Raw genomic sequence first — 20,470 nt, 5'->3', positions numbered from 1 at the left:
ATTGCTTTGGCTCTTTGTGGTCTTTTATGTTTTCATACAAATTTTATGAGAGTTTATTTTATTTCTGTATAAAAATGCCATTGGAATTTTGATAGAGACTGTATTGATCCTACAGACTGCTTTAGGTAATATTGAGAGTTTAACAATATTAATTCTTTCAATCATGAGCACAGAATATCTCAATGTTTATTTTTATCTTTTTCAATATCTTTCCTTTATGTCTTATAGTTTTCATTGTATAGGTCTTTCATCTCCTTGGTTACATTTATTTCTAGGTATTTTCTACTTTTCAGTGCAATTCTAAGAGGCATTTTTGTTTGTTTATTTATTTCATTTTTATTTCTGATAGTTCATTTTTAGTAAATAGGAATGCAATACTCTTTTGTACATCGATCTTGTATCCTGAAACTCTACTGAATTTGTTTATTCTAATTTTTTTTGGAGGGGTCTTTAGGGTTTTTTGTATTTAATATCATGTCATCTGCAAATAGTGAAGTTTTACTTCTTCCTTTATGATTTGGATGCCCGTTTCTTTTTTTCGCTTCATGGAATGATTTTGAGATTCATCCATGTTGTTGCATGTAATAGTAGCTTGCTCATTTTTATTAGTGAGTAGAATTCCATTGGATGGATATAGAAATATTTTGTTTACCACACTCTCTTGGTTACAATACCTTTACAGTAACTTAAATCTTGAAATCAGGGAGAAATACTCCGACTTTGTTTTTTTTCTTCTATTTTCTTTGAATAGTCTAGGTTCTTTGCTTTTTATATTAATTTTAGTATAAGCTTGTCAACTTCTACCAAAAATTTTGATAATATTTTTACTGAGATTCTATTGAATATATAGAAAAATTTGAGAAAAGTTGACATCTTAACAATACTAAAGTGACATCAGCATCAAGGTGACATAAAATGTCCCACCTTTTTGTTCCCCTTTTTAACAATTTAAAATCAATATCCATCACAAGAAAGAAAATCTCTTTGAAAGTTGTGGAATCCAACACCAATTTACAAGGGGCCCAAGAAAAGTCTAACCTACCTGTGCAGCTGGTAATAGGCAGACACACCTCCATACGGACTGTGGAACTAGTAGAAAACATTGATACTGTCTCAACTCTTCATAGCTGCAATTGGGAAAATCTGGGGAATGCTGATGAGGGCCAACATCAGTGGATGAGGAAGATTTTATAGAAGTTCAGCCATCTGGAAGGGAGATTTCAGCATACCACTAGAGAAAAAAATAAATACAAGTTTGAACACACTGGAGATGATCCTGGTGTACCAGTGCTGCCCCTGTACTGTATTATATACAAATTTTTAAGATTGTAGGACTCGTGTTAAGTGTTCTTAATAAAAATAACATTTCAATAAATAAAACTTCATTTTGTTCACGTTTCAATATTTGATATTAGTTATTTCATAATTTAGGCAAAAAACAACCATCAAAAACTCTTGATAAATGTTTTTCTCTCAAATTTTGAAAAGCATACCAATGGGTCATACTGACTGCTTTAAGATAAAAGTGATTCTTTATGAGTTAAAGTGCTCCTAACTAAGTGTGGGAAAAGACTTGCTAATTGTCAGAATCAAGAAAACTGAAATAACAAGGATGTGGGAGGCAGAGTTTCAACAGGTGATAAATCAAAGAGAATGAATCTCTAAGGATGATTTGGAACCACATCCTTTTTTGAATTTACTGCTTATGCAATATTTGACTTGCCATTTGGCAAATATAGGACTTCACTGGAAATGCAGTGACTTCACATTTTTAGGAAAGGTCACCCAAAACACACACATGTACGTATATATATATATGGATATACAGTGAGAGAGAGAAGGGAAAAAGAGAATTAAGTTTCTCATTCACCTTCAAGACAGCAGAAAGCATTCAGTTTGGTGACAGTGAGTATGACTCTCTGGTGTTGTTAAGTTCATTTAATATACTTCAAAATTAATACATTGATATGTTTTGCAAACTTTATTTCTACCTTAGGTAAAATATAATTTTCCATTGCATTTTTAACTTTGATTATATGCATATAAATTTTTTTCTAGGATGTTTCTTGTCTCTCTTTCTCTTCTTTGGGGCTTGATTTCAGGACATTTGAGAAAAAGAAAGAACAAGCACTGCTCTAAATGTATAACAGGAAACAGGCCATATTACCAATGGGCTCTATCTCCTCACTATGCAGTTTCTAACTTAAAACCAGACTCATTCTCAAATCAATATGGGTAGAATGGTACTCTATTCACAATCTCTTTGGGAAGTGGCAAGGAGTTTGAAAATATATTCAGTATTTATTAACAATGTATGTGGGGTCTTTTGGAAAAATTCATTTATTCTAGTAATTCAAATAACATTCCGGGAATGTTTATGGTGCTTATAGTTATGAAAAAAGGCCAGTTTGGCAGACTTAACCAGATTAGGTCCTTTGCAGTCACCAATCCTAGTATCCTATGACTATCATTCTCTTTCGCTCTCCCCCTGTCACCCCTATCTCTTACATTTCCTTCTGCCTTCTCTCCTAGTCTTCCTCAACTGTCAAAACCTGAGAGCTTTGAATTGAGCTCTTTACAGCCTTGGTCAAAACAACATATGCAAATTTGTTTTTTTAGGAGGAAATAATCTTAATAAGTCTTACTGAGGTTCATACAGTGAATGAGAAATAATTTTTATTTTAATTTTTGATAAAAGATAAAGGGCCATAGGTGGCTCTTAGGAATAGTAGGGTCAGTCATTTTTAACTTTATTTTAGCTGGTAGTTAGAAAGTGTGAGGCTACCAAAGAGACTTATATAGTTTGAAGAGTACTACTACCAGTATAATTAATTTTTATTTATTAAGCAGCAACTGTTTATGGAGCCAAGGACTGAGCAGGCTCTATAGCTACCTTGGTACCTAGTCATCCTTCTGTTTGACTCCATCTAAAGCTTCAGGTTACCCATGGAATTTTAAGAGCAAGCACACAGGCCCTGAGTAGACCTGAAGTAGAAGGGACTGAGAAATGCATGGACAGTCCAGGCAAGAGAGCAAGTAGAAAGAGCTGTACTGCTGAACTAGCACTAGGTCACAAGCACCTTAAAAGCAGAGAACACAACATTCCTTCATGTATCCCTCAGGCTAACCTTTTTGTTGTCGAATGAAACTGTCAAGGTTCGAGCAGAAGACTGCAGCTGTAGAAGCTACAGCCACATTTGGATATGATGTTTTCAAATAGAGGGTAGGGGAAAATAAAAGTCGGAAAGTTTGAAAAAATTACAAGGCTGAGTATGGAACACAGTGGAACATTTCCAAGGCGAGGTGGGAACAGGATTGTGCTAGTGCAGGCATCTCTTAGGGAAAGTATCCATTAGGGAGAGGGGAAGAATTGATGGAGATCTTTGCAGTGGGGATGGAGAGGAATCAACACCTAGAAGTTCAAAACACAGCGATGGTCACTGATTAAGTCATATGCAGCATGTGTAGTACAGCGAGTGAACGAAAGAGTTATTGAATAGGTCATCTTTGAATCCAGATATTTTATAGCAATAATATACAAATTTCTCTGTATTGCCAATGTCTGAGTAACATTCAGTCTGCCATTTTGAGGGAATTAAAGGAAGTTCTCATACAAAACAGGTAGACTTGCCTGTTTTATTCACAGTTTCAATGCCTGGATCATTCCAGGTATTATTTTCTCTCCCTTTTCTGACAGATGGTGTATCAGTTTCCTAGGACTGCCGGAACAAAGTACCACAACTGGGTGGCTTAAAATAACAGAAAATTATTGTCTTACTTTTGTGGAATCTATAATCTGAAATCATGGTGTTTGAAGGGGTATGCTCCCTCCGGAACATGTAGAGGAATCCTTCATTGCTTCTTCCTAGTTTCTGGTGGTTTGACAGCAGTCTCGTGTGCCCCTTGGCTTGCAACTAAATAGCTTCAATCTCTGCCTTTATTATTCCATGACATTCTCTCTGTGTGTCTCTGTCTTCACATGGCCTTCTTCTTATAAGAAGACCACTCATATTGGATTAAGGTTTCCCCCTACTCCTGTATTTCCTCATATTAACTTAAATTGCATCTGTAATAACCCTGTTTCCAATGCAGTGACATTCAGAGGTACTGAGTTGAGGATGTCAGCATATCTATTTTTTGGGGTGTCAGGGGGAGACCAACTCAATCCAGAACAGGTGGTAAATGGTAGCTCTGACATCAAGTTTACAAGGGTAGGTTGATAGATAAAATATCCTTTGGGAAAACAGAATCATGTACAAAACAATAAATTACCAGAATAGCAGAAGAATTGCAAAGACCTTCTAATTGACAAAGTGATAAGACACAGGGACAACATTATGACAGGTAAGGTAATAAATGGAAAATCTGTTAAGCAAATAGAAGGCAGCTCAATGTCATGACTTTATATTATGTTGTAACATTTACCAGGTGATGCAATAACTTTTTTCCCCTAATAGGTTGAAAATGTGGTGGCTACTTGTAACAATGTGTTTCATCCACATGTCTGGAAATGCATTTTGCTTTCTCGGAAAAAAGGCTGTGAACCCTGAAGCCAGTATGAATATTGTAAGTTATTCACATCACATCACTAACATTTAAAAAATAACACTTCCAAAGATATTGACACTATTGCTCTCATTAATTCTGTTTTTTTTAATTGATTAAAAAATTTTTTTTTAATTTATTTTGGCTGTGTTGGGTCTTTGTTGCTGTGCACGGGCTTTCTCTAGTTGTAGAGAGCAGGGGCTACACTTCATTGTGGTGCATGGGCTTCTCATTGCGGTGGCTTCTTTTGTTGCGGAACAAGGGCTCTAGGCACATGGGCTTCAGTGATTGCAGCACACAGGCTCAGTAGCTGTGGCACACGGATTCTAGAGCATAGGATTAGTAGTTGAGGGGCACCGGCTTAGCTGCTCTGAGGCATATGGGATAGAACCCATGTCCCCTGCATTGGCAGGCGGATTCTTAACAACTGCGCACCAGGGAAGGCCCTCATTAATTCTTTATGATTTATAATAAAGTCTGAAAAATTTTTTTACATAGTACATGTTACCCCAACCAATAACAAATTCTACTTTAAGAATCATAAAAGTGGCCAAGTGAACTGATGAAGCTACATGTCTTGTCTTTTCTCCATTCAGAGCCAGATGATTTCCTACTGGGGTTACCCAAGTGAAATGCACGAAGTTATAACCACAGACGGTTACATCCTTCAGGTCTATCGGATTCCTCATGGGAAGAATGATGCTAATCATTTAGGCAGGATTGGAGTGAGGGGAAAAGATGAGTGTCTCAAATCCTGAATCAAATACATTCCAGTCAAATATATCCTAATCATAGAACATGAGATTAAGTTACTCATAAAAAAAGCCTTGAACCACCTTGGTCTCTGAGATTAAGCTGAGGGTCTGAGTGATACCAGATTTACATTGGCTTCTACGATGTGAAGCACACTGGGCCATGATTTTAGTTTGTCGTGCTGGGTGGGATCTCAGAGTCCCTGAATAGAAAAACCCAGTTAATCAACATAATGCTGAATTTCCTTAGAATATAATTTTTTCAATAACTTTTTGAGGTTTAATTGGCATACAATCCACTGCACGTATTTGAAGTGTACAATTTGATATGCATTGTCATCTGAGAAATCATTACACAATTAAGATAACATATTCAAAAATATTCACCTCCCCAAGCAAACATTTAATTCTAGTCTTGTGAAAGCCTGTCTGTATCCTCATGCTTATCTGAGAGTACGGAGTGAGTGTATAAAGGTTTTCACAATTTTCTTCTTCAGGTCAGAGACCTGCTGTGTTTCTGCAGCATGGTTTCCTGGCGTCGGCCACAAGCTGGATTTCCAACCTGCCCAGCAACAGCCTGGGCTTCCTCCTGGCAGATGTTGGTTATGATGTGTGGCTGGGAAACAGCAGAGGAAATACGTGGGCCAGGAGAAATTTATACTATTCACCAGACTCAGCTGAATTCTGGGCTTTCAGGTAAAGAAAAGGGACAATTAAAAATAAATATTGATTAAGAAGCATGGGTATTCACTGCTTTCAATCCAGGCTCATTTTAACAAATTACACTCCAGATAGGAGGAGAAGGAAGTCATCTTCATTCTAATTGGTTTTTGGATTCTTCCTGACATCTCATTCCAAGGGTAGCCTTTCCTCCAAACGGTCTGTGATCCTAGTAACCTCTATTATGGGATCCTCTGAATATGTTTTCCACAAGGAATGAGTGAAAGGACTGAAGCAAGGAAATTTGCTGGCCCTAGCAGATTCTGAAGGAACATCCACACGAATTGAGAAGAGGTTAAACCCAGTTGGGGTTCAGCACTTATCACCGGCCATGGAGTGGTGGGGAGACGATGGAATTCTGACACCATCGAGCGATTAACAAAGATTTTCTCCCGCTGGCCCTCGTGTGCCTTCTTCCAGGAAATTGCTGATGGAAGTGGAGAACAGAGAGAATTTGGCTGATGAGGCTGAGGCACAAAGGTGCTCTGAGAAACTCGAGGAATTGAAAGAAAGCCCGTGTGTCTCGAGTGTAGTGAGGACGAGGGCAAGTGAGAGGAGAGGAGACGGGAGAGGCTGACAAGGGCCAGGTCAGGCCGGGCTGTGTAGGTTGTGGTGAGAGCCTTGTGGCTCATTCTAAGTGACATGAGAAGCTTCTGGAAAGTTTTCAACAGGGGAGTGGCATAGCCCGTTCTCATTTTCAAAAGATTATTCTGGCTGATTTGTAAAGAATAAAATAGAGAAATTGCTCATTTTACATGGCAGTGGAACACAACATACAGATGATGAGTAAATCTGACATTCAGGTCCAGGGGTAGAAGTAGCTCCCAGCTACAGGTACCATTGTGTTTGAATTAAACTTCAGCTGTAATCCTGTGCTCCAGAACTGATGTCGGCTGTTTATGAAAGCCACCCCAAAGCACCCCTGACACTCACTAATAGTCTATTTATAAGCAGCAACACTTAGAGAATCTAGTTTTCTATTTCTCAAAGGAAACCTTAGCTTAAAAAACATTTGACTGATGGGAATTATAGCAAAGACATGTATCCAGTTTATTTCGTCTTTTTTTTCTCTTCTTGTAGCTTTGATGAAATGGCTAAATATGACCTTCCATCCACGATCGACTTCATCTTAAAGACAACTGGACGGGAGAAGCTACACTATGTTGGCCATTCCCAGGGCACCACAATTGGTAGGTAACAGCAGTCAGTTTAGTTCATACAGACCCCTTCCCAGGGGTTATGCTGGCATGTTGGTCACCATGCTAGTTGTATTCCATTCATTGCATGATGTAATGTCTACAACAACCAATGTTATAAGACCATTATTATTCTTAATAATATATATAAGGAAACTAAAGAGCAGGTAAATAAATGGTTTGGGTAAGGTAACACAGTTATTACAAATAGGGTAGCTCAGATAGCAGGTCAGGCAATCTGACACCCAAACCAATGCTCTGAAACTTTGTACCACATGGCCTCTGGTCTCAATTTATTCTATTCCTTCAACCATATTTATGGAGCACCTATAACGTATCCTGAGAATACAGCAAAAAATTAAGTAGTTTAAAATCTCTGTCTTCCTACTACTTACACTCTAGCAGGAGGAGGCAGAGAAAATAATCAAAATAAAAAGTAAAATACATAACTGTTGGATAGTGATAGTACTACGAAGAGAAAAGTAAATCAGGGAGCCAGATTAGGGAGCATGAGAGGGGTACGCAGCACTTTTATACCAGGAACACCACCAGGCACCTTCTAGGTAATCACCAAGGAGGTCAGTGAGCCAAGCTCATACCTGGAAGGCTGATGTTGCAGGAAGAGGGAACAGATGGTGCAAAAGATCTAAGGCTCCAGCACACCCAGCATGTTTAAGGAACAGCAGTTCCATTATGATCTGTTCATTGTGTGGACAGATCAGACTGAGAGAGACAGAGAAGAGGTGGGTGGGGTGGTGAGGAGGGCCGACTGTTCAGGGCTTTTGGGCTGTTGTAGGGATCTCTGCTTTCACTCTGAGTGAAATGGGAAACCATAGAAAAGTTTCAGTAGAGGAGTTACATGATCTGACGTGTTCACAGGATCCTTCCAGCTGTTGAAGGAAAACAGGGCTGGAGCAGGGAAAGCAGTCCGTGAACTCTTACTGTAACCCAGGGGAGAGGTGATAGTGACCCAGGAGAGGGGGTGGGGGATAGATGTGGAAGTAATGATACCTGATTAGGTTCTAGACATGTTTTTCTATATATTTTGAAGGGGAAGCAGCAGGCTTTGCTTATATATTGGATATGGAGTGTGAGAGAAAGAAGAGTCAAGGATGACACCACAATTTGTGGCCAGAGCACCTAGAGAGATGGAGACTCCATTAGCCAAAACGAGAGAGACAGTGAGAAAAGCTGATGTGGTGGGGAGAGCAGGGTCCCAGTTCTGGACCCAAGTGTTAGGTGCTATTGGAGATTCAAGTGGAGGGTCAAGCAGTCGAATGTAGATACAAATCTGGAGTTTAAGAGAGAAAACTAGGCTGAAAATACAAAATGTGAATCATCTGTACATGAGACAAGATGCAATAAGTAAAGGACTGAGTTCAGATGGAAAAGAGGAGGGGTTCAAGGACTAAGCCCTGGGCCACAATGGATTTGGAAGATGAGGGCAAATCAGGTGAATGAACTGGAAAATAAGGTGACTGTGAGATAAGGGTAGCCAGGAATATCTGGTGTTCTGGAAGACAGGTGAAGACAGTGTTATTAGGAAAATACTGTGGTCAGTTGTGGAAGAGGCTTTGCTAGATCATGTGAAGTGAAGTCTGAGGACTGACCATTGGTTCTGGCAGCCTCGAAGCTATAAGGGAATCTTTATAGCAGCAACTTTGGTGGGTAGTTGGGACAAAAGCATAATCAAGGGAACTTAAGAGAGGATGAGAGGAACTGTAAAGGGAAGAGATAGGGTGAAAGCAGAAGGGGGAATAGGGGATCATATGGGAGAAACAATGGGGTATTTTTTATGCTGATCCTCACAGTTAGCCACTGACAATACTTCCAACTACAGTTCTGAGCAATCGGAATGTCTATGTATGGACACATTCAGGAAAGTGGATGAAATCATTGGTAGAAGCCTGTGGAATTTCTCTCTTCCCGCTGCTTGTTCATCTTAAAGCCTGGATCCCACTGGTAGAATTTTAGGCAGAAAAATGGGTCAGTGAGGAAGAGCTTCCCAATGTTTCTCTCATTGCGTAATAGGCTATGGGCCCAAGCAGATGAGGATTAGTACTAGATTTTTTTCATAAAAGCAGTGTTAGAGGAAAGGGCAAAAAAAGCAGGACTAGGCATGGAGAAGCTGGGCTGTGATGCAGTCCCCAAAATGCCTCAGCCAGCTCTGTTTAACATGCCTCTTCAGACTCTTCACCAGTGGGACGAGCTGACTGGTCCTTTATCCACTTTTTGACCAGTCGTTAAATGCAGGATGTCCCAAGAAGGGACCTTGGGTTCTTTGGAGCAGAAGCATAATCAAAAGTCTCCCTGCAGCTTCAGCTGTATAAATGTCTTGGACTCATTAGGGATCTGGGCAATAAAGAACAGCAACAAAACACACAGTCAATTGTGGAGTCAAATTCTTTGTTAAGAAGTGAGAAATGTTCTAGATTACTAAAATTTACTCCTTCAGTTTCCAAAACTATGCAAAATTTAACCATTTTGGATGGAAATCTACCTCAACTTATGACCGACTCCCATGCTTTTATATAGAACATGTTGAACATAGCTTAACTTTTTCTCAGAGAAACAGAGCTATAAAATCATTGCATTTAGCTCAAATACAAAAATTTCCTTAGGACTTATTGAGATAAATAGAACTGCTTGTGCTGACATAAAATAAATCCAACCTACCACTCTTTTGAGTATTTGAATTTTTAACATTTCCATTCTTCTTTCTCACCAGTGGACAGTTTGTCACTATGTGACCATACTCATAAATTTGGGGAAGTTATTTCTGCCTTCTAATTCACATCTTCCAATCAATCTGCTGTGTACTCGAAAGTTAAATAAGTGTCCTAGATAGACCTGTGTCTAAAATGGGATTAAGTTTATTCTGAGAAGTCACCTGTTCTGACGGTATGGGGACGTATTGACACCCACTCAGGCTCCTCGCGTGTGATTCTTATAACTCTGGGTGACCTGTTGACTGTTATCCTCAGACTTAGGCCACAAGATAAAGAATCCCTTAATAAACACAGTGCTCTTGGAAGGACTATTCTTCTTCCAATGGGATCAGGCTAGATATTATATAACTGAAGCAGTTGCATAAATTGGAAAGCTTTGTTTCAGGCCATTCTAGAGTCTCGTCAATATGTCATTATCAAGAGTAGGGAGAGATTGTCCTATGTAATTCAACTGTAAAGAATTTAAGTTAATAATTCTTTGATTACAACCCAATGTATTTGTATGCTACTGTTCATGAAAACAATTAAAAGCAGACGTGGGTGAGAATATTTATTGTATGTGGATGTTGGAATCATGTTGGCCACTCATTTGTCAGATATTTACTATGTGACTCATTCCTGGTAAGTGCTTTACATGGTTCACCTCAGTTCCTTCCTAAACAACCTAAGGAAGCATCTGTTATTATACCCATTTTTAGATGAGGAAACTAAGGCTCTTAGAGATTAGATGACTTTTCCAAGGTCACAAAGCTAATAATAAACCACGAAACCAGGTTTCAAACTCTGTTTGGACACATTTGCAATTTGTGCTTTAATCTTTCCACTTATAGTAATGTTAAGTAATTATCTCATTGTTATGAGATTAGGTAAATTTAAACTGAACCCAACCTGTTGTAATATAAATTAGAACATTTTTGTTAACACATGAATATTCTAAAGTTGGCCTATTTTCTAAAGTCAGATAAAAGGGTTTATTGAAACTTTCAAAAAGTTTTAACCTCATGTCCCCGGAGAGAATCTATGAAAACAAAACAAATATGCTAAAATCTGATCATTCTGTCAATTTCAGGTTGTTCCAGATTGCACCCTTAGTAAGTCCAAAGTACTGTTACACTTGTAAAGTGCGCAGGTGTGCACACAGACACACACACACACTTATTCACCTGTTCCTTGTGCTGTTCCAGGTTTTATTGCCTTTTCTACCAATCCCATGCTGGCTAAAAAAATCAAAGCCTTCTATGCGTTAGCACCAGTTGCCACAGTGAAGTACACCAAAAGCCTGTTGAACAAACTTTCACTTATTCCTCCCTTCCTCTTCAAGGTATGTGATTCCCTTTAACCGGATCTAAGATATTAAGTTGTTTGTGGATTTCAAAGCAAAGTGATGTAAAGAGAGCAAACACCTGGTGGACAATCATGTTTATAGTCAAGAATGGAAATGAACATGTTTATATTATTTCTTGAATAGCATTGACCATGTTCAAATCCCCATCATAGTTTATGAGATTTCTACTGATTTCTTTATTCTCGATTACTTTGTGTGGATTAGCAACTCCTGGGAGTGTTTCTGCTCCTTTATGGGTGTTTCTTTACAAGCACCCACACAGGTCTTCAAGGCTGTGATTCCACCCCAAGATCAGGGAAGGAGAAATAAAAACAAAACAAAAAAGTCAGATAAGAAGCCTAAACCACCTGGTCTGAGAAACGTGGGAAGAAAAGAAAGGGAAGGGAAGGAAAAGAGAGAGATAGGGGAAGATAGCAGTGGTGAAGTATGGCAAGGCCTTGAGACCTCTCAAATACCCTTGACTTTCTAATCCTTTTCCTAAAAGCTCCTTCCTCTTTAAATGGGGATTACATGGGGCAGTGGCATAGATTTCAATAAACTGTAAATATTATATAGGAATATATAGTAAGGCATTAATAACCTTTCCTTTTTCCAATATTTAATCTCTGACTTCTCCCACCCACCAAAACCAGCACGTACACACACATACACAGTCTCCTTTGGGAAAGAGTTTACCTCAGGCTCCAAAACTTAATGATGCCATTTTATTCTCTCGTTGTGTGCTATTCTTTTCTTTTTCACTCCATTAACATGCATATCTAAAACCTAAGCGATTTTACCTACAGTTCAACTGCATTTATGAAACTTTTACTCAAAATGTAAAATCATGTGATGACCCTGAGTATGTTTACTGCCTGCATTGATTCAGAACTAGTTTGTTTCTTACTTGTATTTGGATTTTCTGACCGGCAATGTAGAGAGAGGTTTAACAAAAAGCATCAGACCTTAAGTCAGGGGCTTGAGGCTAAGGTTAGGATTCTAGCTGTAATCCAGTTCTCATTAGACAAAGACCCTGACTTTTATTAGCCTATGTTCGCACATATAAAATGGGGATAACAGGGTACAAGCTATCAGTTATAAAATAAATAAGTCACATGGCTATGACATACAGCACAGGGAATACAATCAACACTTTATAATAACTGTATGGTGTGTAACTTTGAAATTATGGAGTCGCTATGTTGTACACCTGAAACTAACATAATATTATGTCAACTATACGTCAATAAAAAATAAATAAAATAAAATGAGGATAACAAACTGTCTCCTTTCCTCCAGAACAGTTAGGGTGAGTCCTTTCAATGATTAAACTACTTTGTCTTTTTAAAGATTTTGCTGAAAATATGGCTTGGAGTCACCATTTCCTATCCTGATTTTTTTATTATTTATTGTTGAAATTACACATCTTGGCACATAATTTTGATATCTACCATGTTGTCTTATGATTTTATTCTGTTAACTCCTATTACTCCAACTAGACTATAACTCTTTGTGTCTTATACTTCTCAGCAGCCAGTACAGTTCTCAATGCAACAATAAATACCCAATATTCACACCTGCCCTGTCCATTCCACATTTTTATTGTGAGGATTCCATGAGAGAAAGTATTTAAACTTCTTAAGACAACCTATAGAAGTATGAAAATGTAATGTCTCTTCCTATTTGTGCCACTAACCTCGACAAATCGAGTCTTTTCTGCTGCTTGTTATTTGCAAATCTTTAATGATGCTCTTATTTTTCAGATTATATTTGGTAACAAAATGTTCTACCCACACAATTTTTTTCAAAAATTTCTTGGTGCGGAAGTGTGCTCCCGTGAGATGCTGGATGTCCTTTGTAGGAATGCCTTGTTTACCATCACTGGAACTGACAACAGAAACTTGAACATGGTTTGTATGCATTGACATTTCTATTCTGAATATTTTGAGCAACACTGTTGATTACTGGCTCATCATCACTTAGGAGTGATACTTTATTAGAACCAAGACTCACTTCAGAATGGTGCCCATGATATGCAGATAAGCCCAAGAAAAATCATAAGTCATTTCTCCCAGCTTTGTTGCCTCCAGGTTCCTTCCATCACCTGACTGTGCCCTGAAGTAAACAGCTTGTAGGGAAAAAAAAAAAACAGAAAACAAAAAAAAACTCACTACTCACTTTTTAAAATAATTAATTAATTTATTTATTTATTTATTTGCTGTGTTGGGTCTTCGTTGCTGCACCTGGACTTTCTCTAGTTGTGGCGAGCTGGGGCTACTCTTCACTGTGGTGTGTGGGCTCATTGCCATGGCTTCTCTTGTTGCAGAGCACAGGCTCTAGGCACTTGGGCTTCAGTAGTTGCAGCACATGGGCTCAATAGTTGTGGTTCACGGACTCTAAAGCGCAGGCTCAATAGCTGTGGCACACGGACTGAGTTGCTCTGCGGCATGTGGGATCTTGCTGGAGCAGGGATGGAACGTGTGTCCCCTGCATTGGCAGGCGGATTCTTAACCACTGCGTCACCTAGGAAGCCCACTACTCACTTCTAATCACCTAAATAATTGGTGTGACATTTAAATTCTGTGAGAGGAGGCATTGAACCAAATTGTCAGGTTCCTCTGTAGGAAAAAAATGTCTTCATATTGAATAAATGTTATTTCAAATGCTTTTAATGCCCATAACCTCTTAAAACTTATTTCAGAGTAACTGTTTATATAATATCTTGTCCACACTCTTTATCTTCTATTTCACTTGCTTTGCATCAAGTTGGCATTTAAAAACTCATGATAAAATGCAGTATCGGAAAGCAGTTAAGCATACGGATTCAGGTTAAAAGCCTAAATTCAAATCCTATCTTTGCAGCTCACTTGAACTCCTCTGTCTTGATTTCCTTATCCATGAAATGAGTTACTGTGAAGATTAAATGAGCTAACATATGTAAATTATATAGACCACAGTACAAAACAACATAGTTCATAGTGTATCACGTTGCTACTAATAATATTATACACTGACAACTATTCTCACTCAAAACTGTTAGTTTAGTTATAGACCCCTGAAATTAGCCCTTATCATCACAGTTTGCAAGCCATAAAGTGACATACATCTTTTGGTCGTATCCTTCCAGTACCGCTGCCTGTAAAACTTGATCTACATCTGAGAAAAGTGAGTCTTAGATGTTTTGAGAAACTGAACATATATCTAAGTGTGCATATGTGTGCTTGTGTGTTTGCTTTCTAGAGTCGCTTAGATGTGTATGTGTCACATAATCCAGCGGGAACTTCAGTTCAAAACGCCCTCCACTGGAGCCAGGTATCATTTCAAGCAGTTAAAACTTTTTTGTGGGCCTAAACCATTAACAATTTACCTAAAGCACAGGTTTTTTTGTTTGTTTGTTTGCTTTTTAATATTTATTTATTTTTATTTTTGGCTGCATTGGGTCTTAGCTGTGGCACGCGGTATCCTCCGCTAAGGTGTGTGGGCTCCTTGTTAAGGCAAACGAGTTTCTCTCTAGTTGTGTCCCTGGTGCTCAGTAGTTGTGGTGTGCCACGTGGGATCCTAGTTCCCCAACTAGGGATCTAACGGGCATTCCCTGAACTGGAAGGTGGATTCTTAACCACTGGACCACCAGGGAAGTCCCTAAAGCACAATCTTAAAATATTCCATCAAATGCTCCTATCAGGGAATTTTTCTGGCATGTGACTTCCAGATGAAAATATCTATCAATCCATGTGAATGAAAATCCTATAAAAACAGGTGCTTTGGGTAGTAAGAAATACATGACTTTTATGACTTGGGGCAAGAAAAATTATTTCAAACAAAGCTACATTTAAACTTGAATAAATTATCCTGGAGGAGTAATAGTCTTTATTTTTAGAATGAGTAAAAAAAACTTTTAATATTTAAATTAAAAGTAAATTACTTGGAAATGTTGGCATTTTATTATTCACATAGCCAAGTGATTTTTTTGTTTCCTTGTGTTTTTAATTGCTCTACATTAGGCTATCAAGTCCGGGAAATTCCAAGCTTTTGACTGGGGAAACCCGTTTCAGAACTTCATGCGCTATAATCAGGTAAGCGTCTTAAGCTGAAGTTATTCATATTTTGAACGACAAAGATATAAAAGGTTAAAGATGAAATTAGGATAACTTTGCTTGTATTTTCCAAAGGAATGTTGTTGCCCAGACCTGGCCTTAAGGAAATGATAAAGTAGATGATTCTAGCCTTTGAGTCTCTCTGTCGTGTAAAACCTCACACGGGTCTCTAATTCTTCCACTGAGACTTCATGCTCCAGTGTCTGTGCTCATTCAAGCTGCCCTCAAATTGCCACACCACTGCAGTGAGAAACTTCCAGATCTTATCACCCCTCGCTGCGTTAGACACACCTGCCCTGTATCCCAGATCCCCAGTGTTCTCTCTGCTCCTTTCCAAAGTGCAATTAACTGACAAACCAGAAATTCTAACTGTTCATGAGACAGAACTGGAATCTCTGGTCTTCTTAGACAGTACGCTCTCCTTTGCTGACATCTAGACAAGCTTTTCCAACATATTCCAAGACATAAAAGAAGGATGGTATGCTTGCAGTTCAAGGCCGGAAATATTTTTTAGCAGACAAGGGTATATGTGTATACGTAGACAGAGTGAGCATTCCTTCCACTAGCTCAGAGAAGCCAGTGTTTGGAGTCCATCCTATCTGAGGGCAATATGAGTTGAGACAATAACTTTTTCATCTCTCCCCCCAGACTCAGGGAGTTATTGACAGTAACTAATAGGTAATGTCTATAAGCCCTCCGCTCAGGATAAACTCTTAGAATGTCATAGGCTAATTTTGAATGAGAGAAGCACCCTGTATTTCTTGGTAATTCTTTCCCCTTCTACTTCACCCCACCTCCAATTTCTTTTTATTCCAAGTAGTATCAACGCTACTCATTTTCATTGGCTTCAATGACTCCATATCTACAAGGGATTTCTATTTTTTCCCCACAATATCTTTTGTGTAGAGAAGATGGTGCAAGCATGTCTGATGTCTCTAAAGAGGTTTTCTGAACACAGTTAGATCAGACATTTGTTATAAAGACTTTTTCCCCCAACCATCACCACCTCAAACTCCTCAGATACAGACTCTACTTTTCTATTGGGCTCTAATACTGGTAATCAGAGACTCCGTCTTGCGGGGGCAACTGTGTTGTGAAGCACCCGCTACCATTTCCAGGCTCCCTTCAACTAAGGCAAATACAACTCAGGATGGTTTCAGTGGAGGCAGTGACACTAACTCAAGAGCCAGAAGCAAGGTTCTGGAAAACACTTTGAACAGTGGAATACGAGTAAAGAAAAGTAGGTTTATTCTTATGGATATTCTCCACACTTTCCCCTTTCCTCCAACATATAAGGGAATACAAAGTATTAAAATACTATGAAAAGTGAATATAATAAAATATTTTTCTTTGGCAAATTGGCTATAGCATAAAGATAGAGGAAATTGTAGTATATTGAATTAGAATTCTTGAGACTATCGTCTTTAAAACCTAACAAAATTCTCTGTGAACAGTGGGAAATGTAGCAGCGATTCTCTTGTCCCCCTGGCCTGCTTTATGAATCTCTTTAAAATATGTGTGAGAATGGTGATTTTGTAGAAATAGGAAATGGGGCTACTGATAGATTTTCTCAGAATTTGAACCTATATTTAGTAAAATCAGGCAAGTGTTTAACAACAACTCCTTAAACAAACTGACTACCTATCGAATGACTACACTGGGAAGTCATACAAAGCCAAAATAAATGACTCAGGACATTTTGAGGAGCTCGTACCTTAGAGTGTTTGTGTAGAAACACTCTATCACCGTGAAAATTCAATCAAATTCCCTTCCTTCAGCTTGAGTTGAAATCTAGGTTTTCCCTGTGTAAGAATTGTTACCTAAAGCCTGGCTACTCAAAGCCTGGCCCGGGACCAGCAGCATCATGGCACCTGGGAATGCAGAATCTAGGCTCTTCAAACAGATGTACTGAATCAGAATATTCACTTTCATAAGATCCCTGAGTGATTCACAGGGCCTTCAGAGTTTGAGAAGCACTGATTTAAAATATTTCATCCACTTTCCCCTGTGGATAAGGGTGACTTTCTCTGAGCAATAATTTCATGAGATTTACTTATGAAACTGGGTCATGCCACTTGTGACAACATGGATGGATCTTGAGGGTATTGTGCTAAATGAAATAAGATAAATATTGTATGATCTCACTTATATGTGTAATCTAAAAAAAAGAAAAAAACACAGAACATATAGATATGGAAAACAGATTGGTGGTTGCCAGAGGCATGGGCAAAATGGGTGAAGGTGGTCAAAAGGTATGAATGTCCAGTTATAAAATAAGTAAGATCTGGAGATGTAATGTACAGCATGGTGACTATAGTTAATAATACTGCACTGTATATTTGAAAGTTGCCAAACGAGTATATCTTAAAAGTTCTCATTACAAAGATGTATGTAAAAAACTACCTGTGGTGGTAGATGTTAACTAGATTTATTGTGGCCATCATTTCATGCCGGGATCAACTCGGCGACTCGAGGTGAATGACGGGTGCCGCAAGCTTGAAGAAGACACAGACGCAGACTGAAGAGAAAGATGGGACCGGGGGACTCAAGACCTCTAGGATCAAGAGCCTCGCTGATTGATCCCACATTGCTTTTATTGAGTTCTTGGCATAGCCTAAGGGTCTAACACTCCCAGGTTAATCCCATAAACAATCAAAGGCCTCACATGACTGGGGGCAATGATCTTTGTTTGCCTCCTGGGTCCTGATTTGAGCAGGGTGTGGATTTGAGCTGGGTGTGGATTTGAGCTGGGTGCGGATTTGAGCTGGGCGTGGCATGGGTTTGAGCTGGGCGTGGAGAGCAAAGCAGCCCTGGGGGCAGGAGACCTCTCTCAAAAGGATTAAGGGTCTGTGCCCCACCCGTGTTGGCCCCTCTGCGGCTGTGCCTGTCTTAGGTTGTTCCTCCTCTGAGGAATCTTACCCGTCTTTGGCTAACCAGCCATCCCTCAGGACCAAACAGGGTGATATTAGTCTCCATGCCCCGCACCCTCAGTTCCTCCACTGCTCAAGCAGGACATTCTGAATCCCATCGCTCGGCCCACATACTTCAACATTTTCAATGTTTCAAAAAGGTTCCAGAATGTCTTCCCACAATTTCACAATGTATACATGTATGGAATCATGCACCTGCAACTAGTATAATGTTATATATCAATTATATCTCAATTAAAAAAAAAACTAGATCAGTTAATGCTATCTAATCCACCCACTGAATAAGTATTGAGTTTAAAGTGTAGTTGCTTATGAAAACTCTGGTTCTTTTCCTCCTGTGTTTTAGCTCACTCCTCCCGACTACGATTTGACAGCCATGAATGTGCCAATTGCAGTATGGAGTGGTGGCAATGACCCGTTGGCTGACCCTCAGGATGTTGACCTTTTGCTTTCAAAGCTGTCTAATCTCATTTACCATAAGAAAATTCCTACTTACAATCACTTGGACTTTATCTGGGCAATGGATGCACCTCAAGAAATTTACAATACGATTGTTTCTATGGTGGCAGAAGATAAAAATTAGTGCTGGATTTAAAGAATTATTCATTCAGTTTTCCTGAAATACTTTCTTCTCTCCCACATGATTTTCTGTACTGTTATAAATGCAGTGTTTCTTTCTGTAACCCTGAGTTTCAAAATATATTAGCATCAACGAACTTTCCATTGGTCATTTTTAATTGAAAAGAATTTTTTTTAATTTGATTTTTTTCACTTGAAAATTTGTCTAGAAACACTTGAGAGAACACAATCTTGGAAAGGTGAAACTTCTCTTCCAATTCTCCCATTACGTTTATCTTCTAAACTCCAGGTAGATAAGGGTCATGAATCATGGGTGTTGCCGAAAGACAGACCTGGGATTGAATAGTAATACCTCTTACGCACCCTTGAGATTGAGTAAATTGTTTTCTTTCTATTGTCTATTATTGCTAAAGCTCAGTCGCTCCATCTGTTCCATTGGGGATATCACTTGTTCTTTTGGTTGTTAAACTCCATGAAAAGGAATATTAGACTTTCCCTTTCCAGGGAGAGAAGAACAAGGGTAGGTTAGGAAGCAACAGACAGCCCCAGTTCAGGAAGTTGAGAGGTAAAGGATTTCTTAACCTCAATATTATTGACATTTTTGGACAGGTAGTTTTTTGTCCTGGTCTTGTAGAATATTTAGTATCACTCCTGGCTTCTACTCACCAGATGCCTTGAGTATGCACCGGCCCCCAGGTTGTGCCTCATATGCGCCTCTTAACTTGCACCATCATATTGTTGCTCACATTCCCCTCCCAAATTCTTCCTAATTTATCTTGGGGTTACAAGTATGTATCTATGTTCTGTGCATAACTCACAGGAAGACCAATATATCTGAATAGAGAATTGTTTTATAATCTAAAATCTGCTAGATATAATCTGGCTCACATTTTAAAAAATCATGATATTCTAAAATTAAAAGATTCCTAAGCATTACCTAGTTTAATCCCATCATTTTCCAAGTGAGCATAATAAAGGACATACAATTGACATTGTCAGGGCTGAAACCCACACATTATAGTCCAAGTACGCTTCTCTTTTAGCTGCACAAAGCTGGTGTACATAGCTCTGTTATATTTTCAAATTAAATATTTCTTGAGTTATGTGAGGGAAGAAATGGGGAGAGGTGGTGCTGAGGATTTTATAAAGCATTACTCAGAGTAATACTGTTTATCTGAGTTCCTAGGCTCTACACAGATATCTAGTAAGAGAAAAATGCCAGTTGAAAGTGAGCTTTCTCTGCTAGTGTGAAAGAAAGAAAGTAGAAGTAGCTAGACAGATGTTAGAATGAGAAAGAAGGAATAGAGGTGAGGAAAAAGTAAAAAATGGAAGATGTTAGAAGGTACAGGAAGGGGTTTGTGCTTTCAGATGCAAAACTTATCTGTTTTGCTAGGTCTCAGCTGGTCACTGTCATAGCCCTACTCAGAGAGACCGGATCACAGAATCCATGTATAATCTAAGCCAAACAGGGAAAAATATTTAAAGCATACAGGGAGGATGCCAACCTAGAATTTCCTTTTGAAAATAGCACTTAGGAAAGCAAATTAAAATATAGATGAGGGACTTCCCCGGGTGGCCCAGTGGTTATGACTCCGAAATTC

At 38.8% G+C, this 20,470-nt stretch overlaps 1 protein-coding gene across 1 annotated transcript; it reads left to right on the top strand.

The window, feature by feature from the left end:
- Positions 1–1,841: 1,841 nt before the first annotated feature.
- Positions 1,842–19,003, top strand: LIPF (lipase F, gastric type). Its single transcript, XM_057736661.1, has 10 exons — positions 1,842–1,905; positions 4,458–4,566; positions 5,142–5,259; positions 5,795–5,993; positions 7,098–7,207; positions 11,127–11,263; positions 13,030–13,176; positions 14,507–14,578; positions 15,268–15,339; positions 18,637–19,003. The coding sequence occupies exons 2-10, from the start codon at positions 4,465–4,467 to the stop codon at positions 18,871–18,873; spliced, it is 1,194 nt and encodes a 397-aa protein (XP_057592644.1). The 5' UTR covers positions 1,842–1,905; positions 4,458–4,464; the 3' UTR covers positions 18,874–19,003.
- Positions 19,004–20,470: the final 1,467 nt, after the last annotated feature.

The sequence above is a fragment of the Hippopotamus amphibius genome, chromosome 5 (assembly GCF_030028045.1).
Source record: "Hippopotamus amphibius kiboko isolate mHipAmp2 chromosome 5, mHipAmp2.hap2, whole genome shotgun sequence".
Taxonomy (NCBI): Eukaryota; Metazoa; Chordata; class Mammalia; order Artiodactyla; family Hippopotamidae; genus Hippopotamus; species Hippopotamus amphibius.
Note: the sequence above shows the minus strand (reverse complement) of the source record. Positions and strands in the feature narration are given on the sequence as shown.

What these genes read in the sequence shown, in the direction of transcription:
- LIPF (XM_057736661.1), top strand. Translation starts at nt 4,465, where the DNA reads ATGTGGTGGCTACTTGTAACAATGTGTTTCATCCACATGTCTGGAAAT. An exon ending in GAATGATGCTAATCATTTAG is followed by an intron (nt 5,260 to 5,794) that starts GCAGGATTGGAG and finishes TTTCTTCTTCAG; the next exon opens with GTCAGAGACCTGCTGTGTTT. An exon ending in ACTTCATGCGCTATAATCAG is followed by an intron (nt 15,340 to 18,636) that starts GTAAGCGTCTTA and finishes CCTGTGTTTTAG; the next exon opens with CTCACTCCTCCCGACTACGA.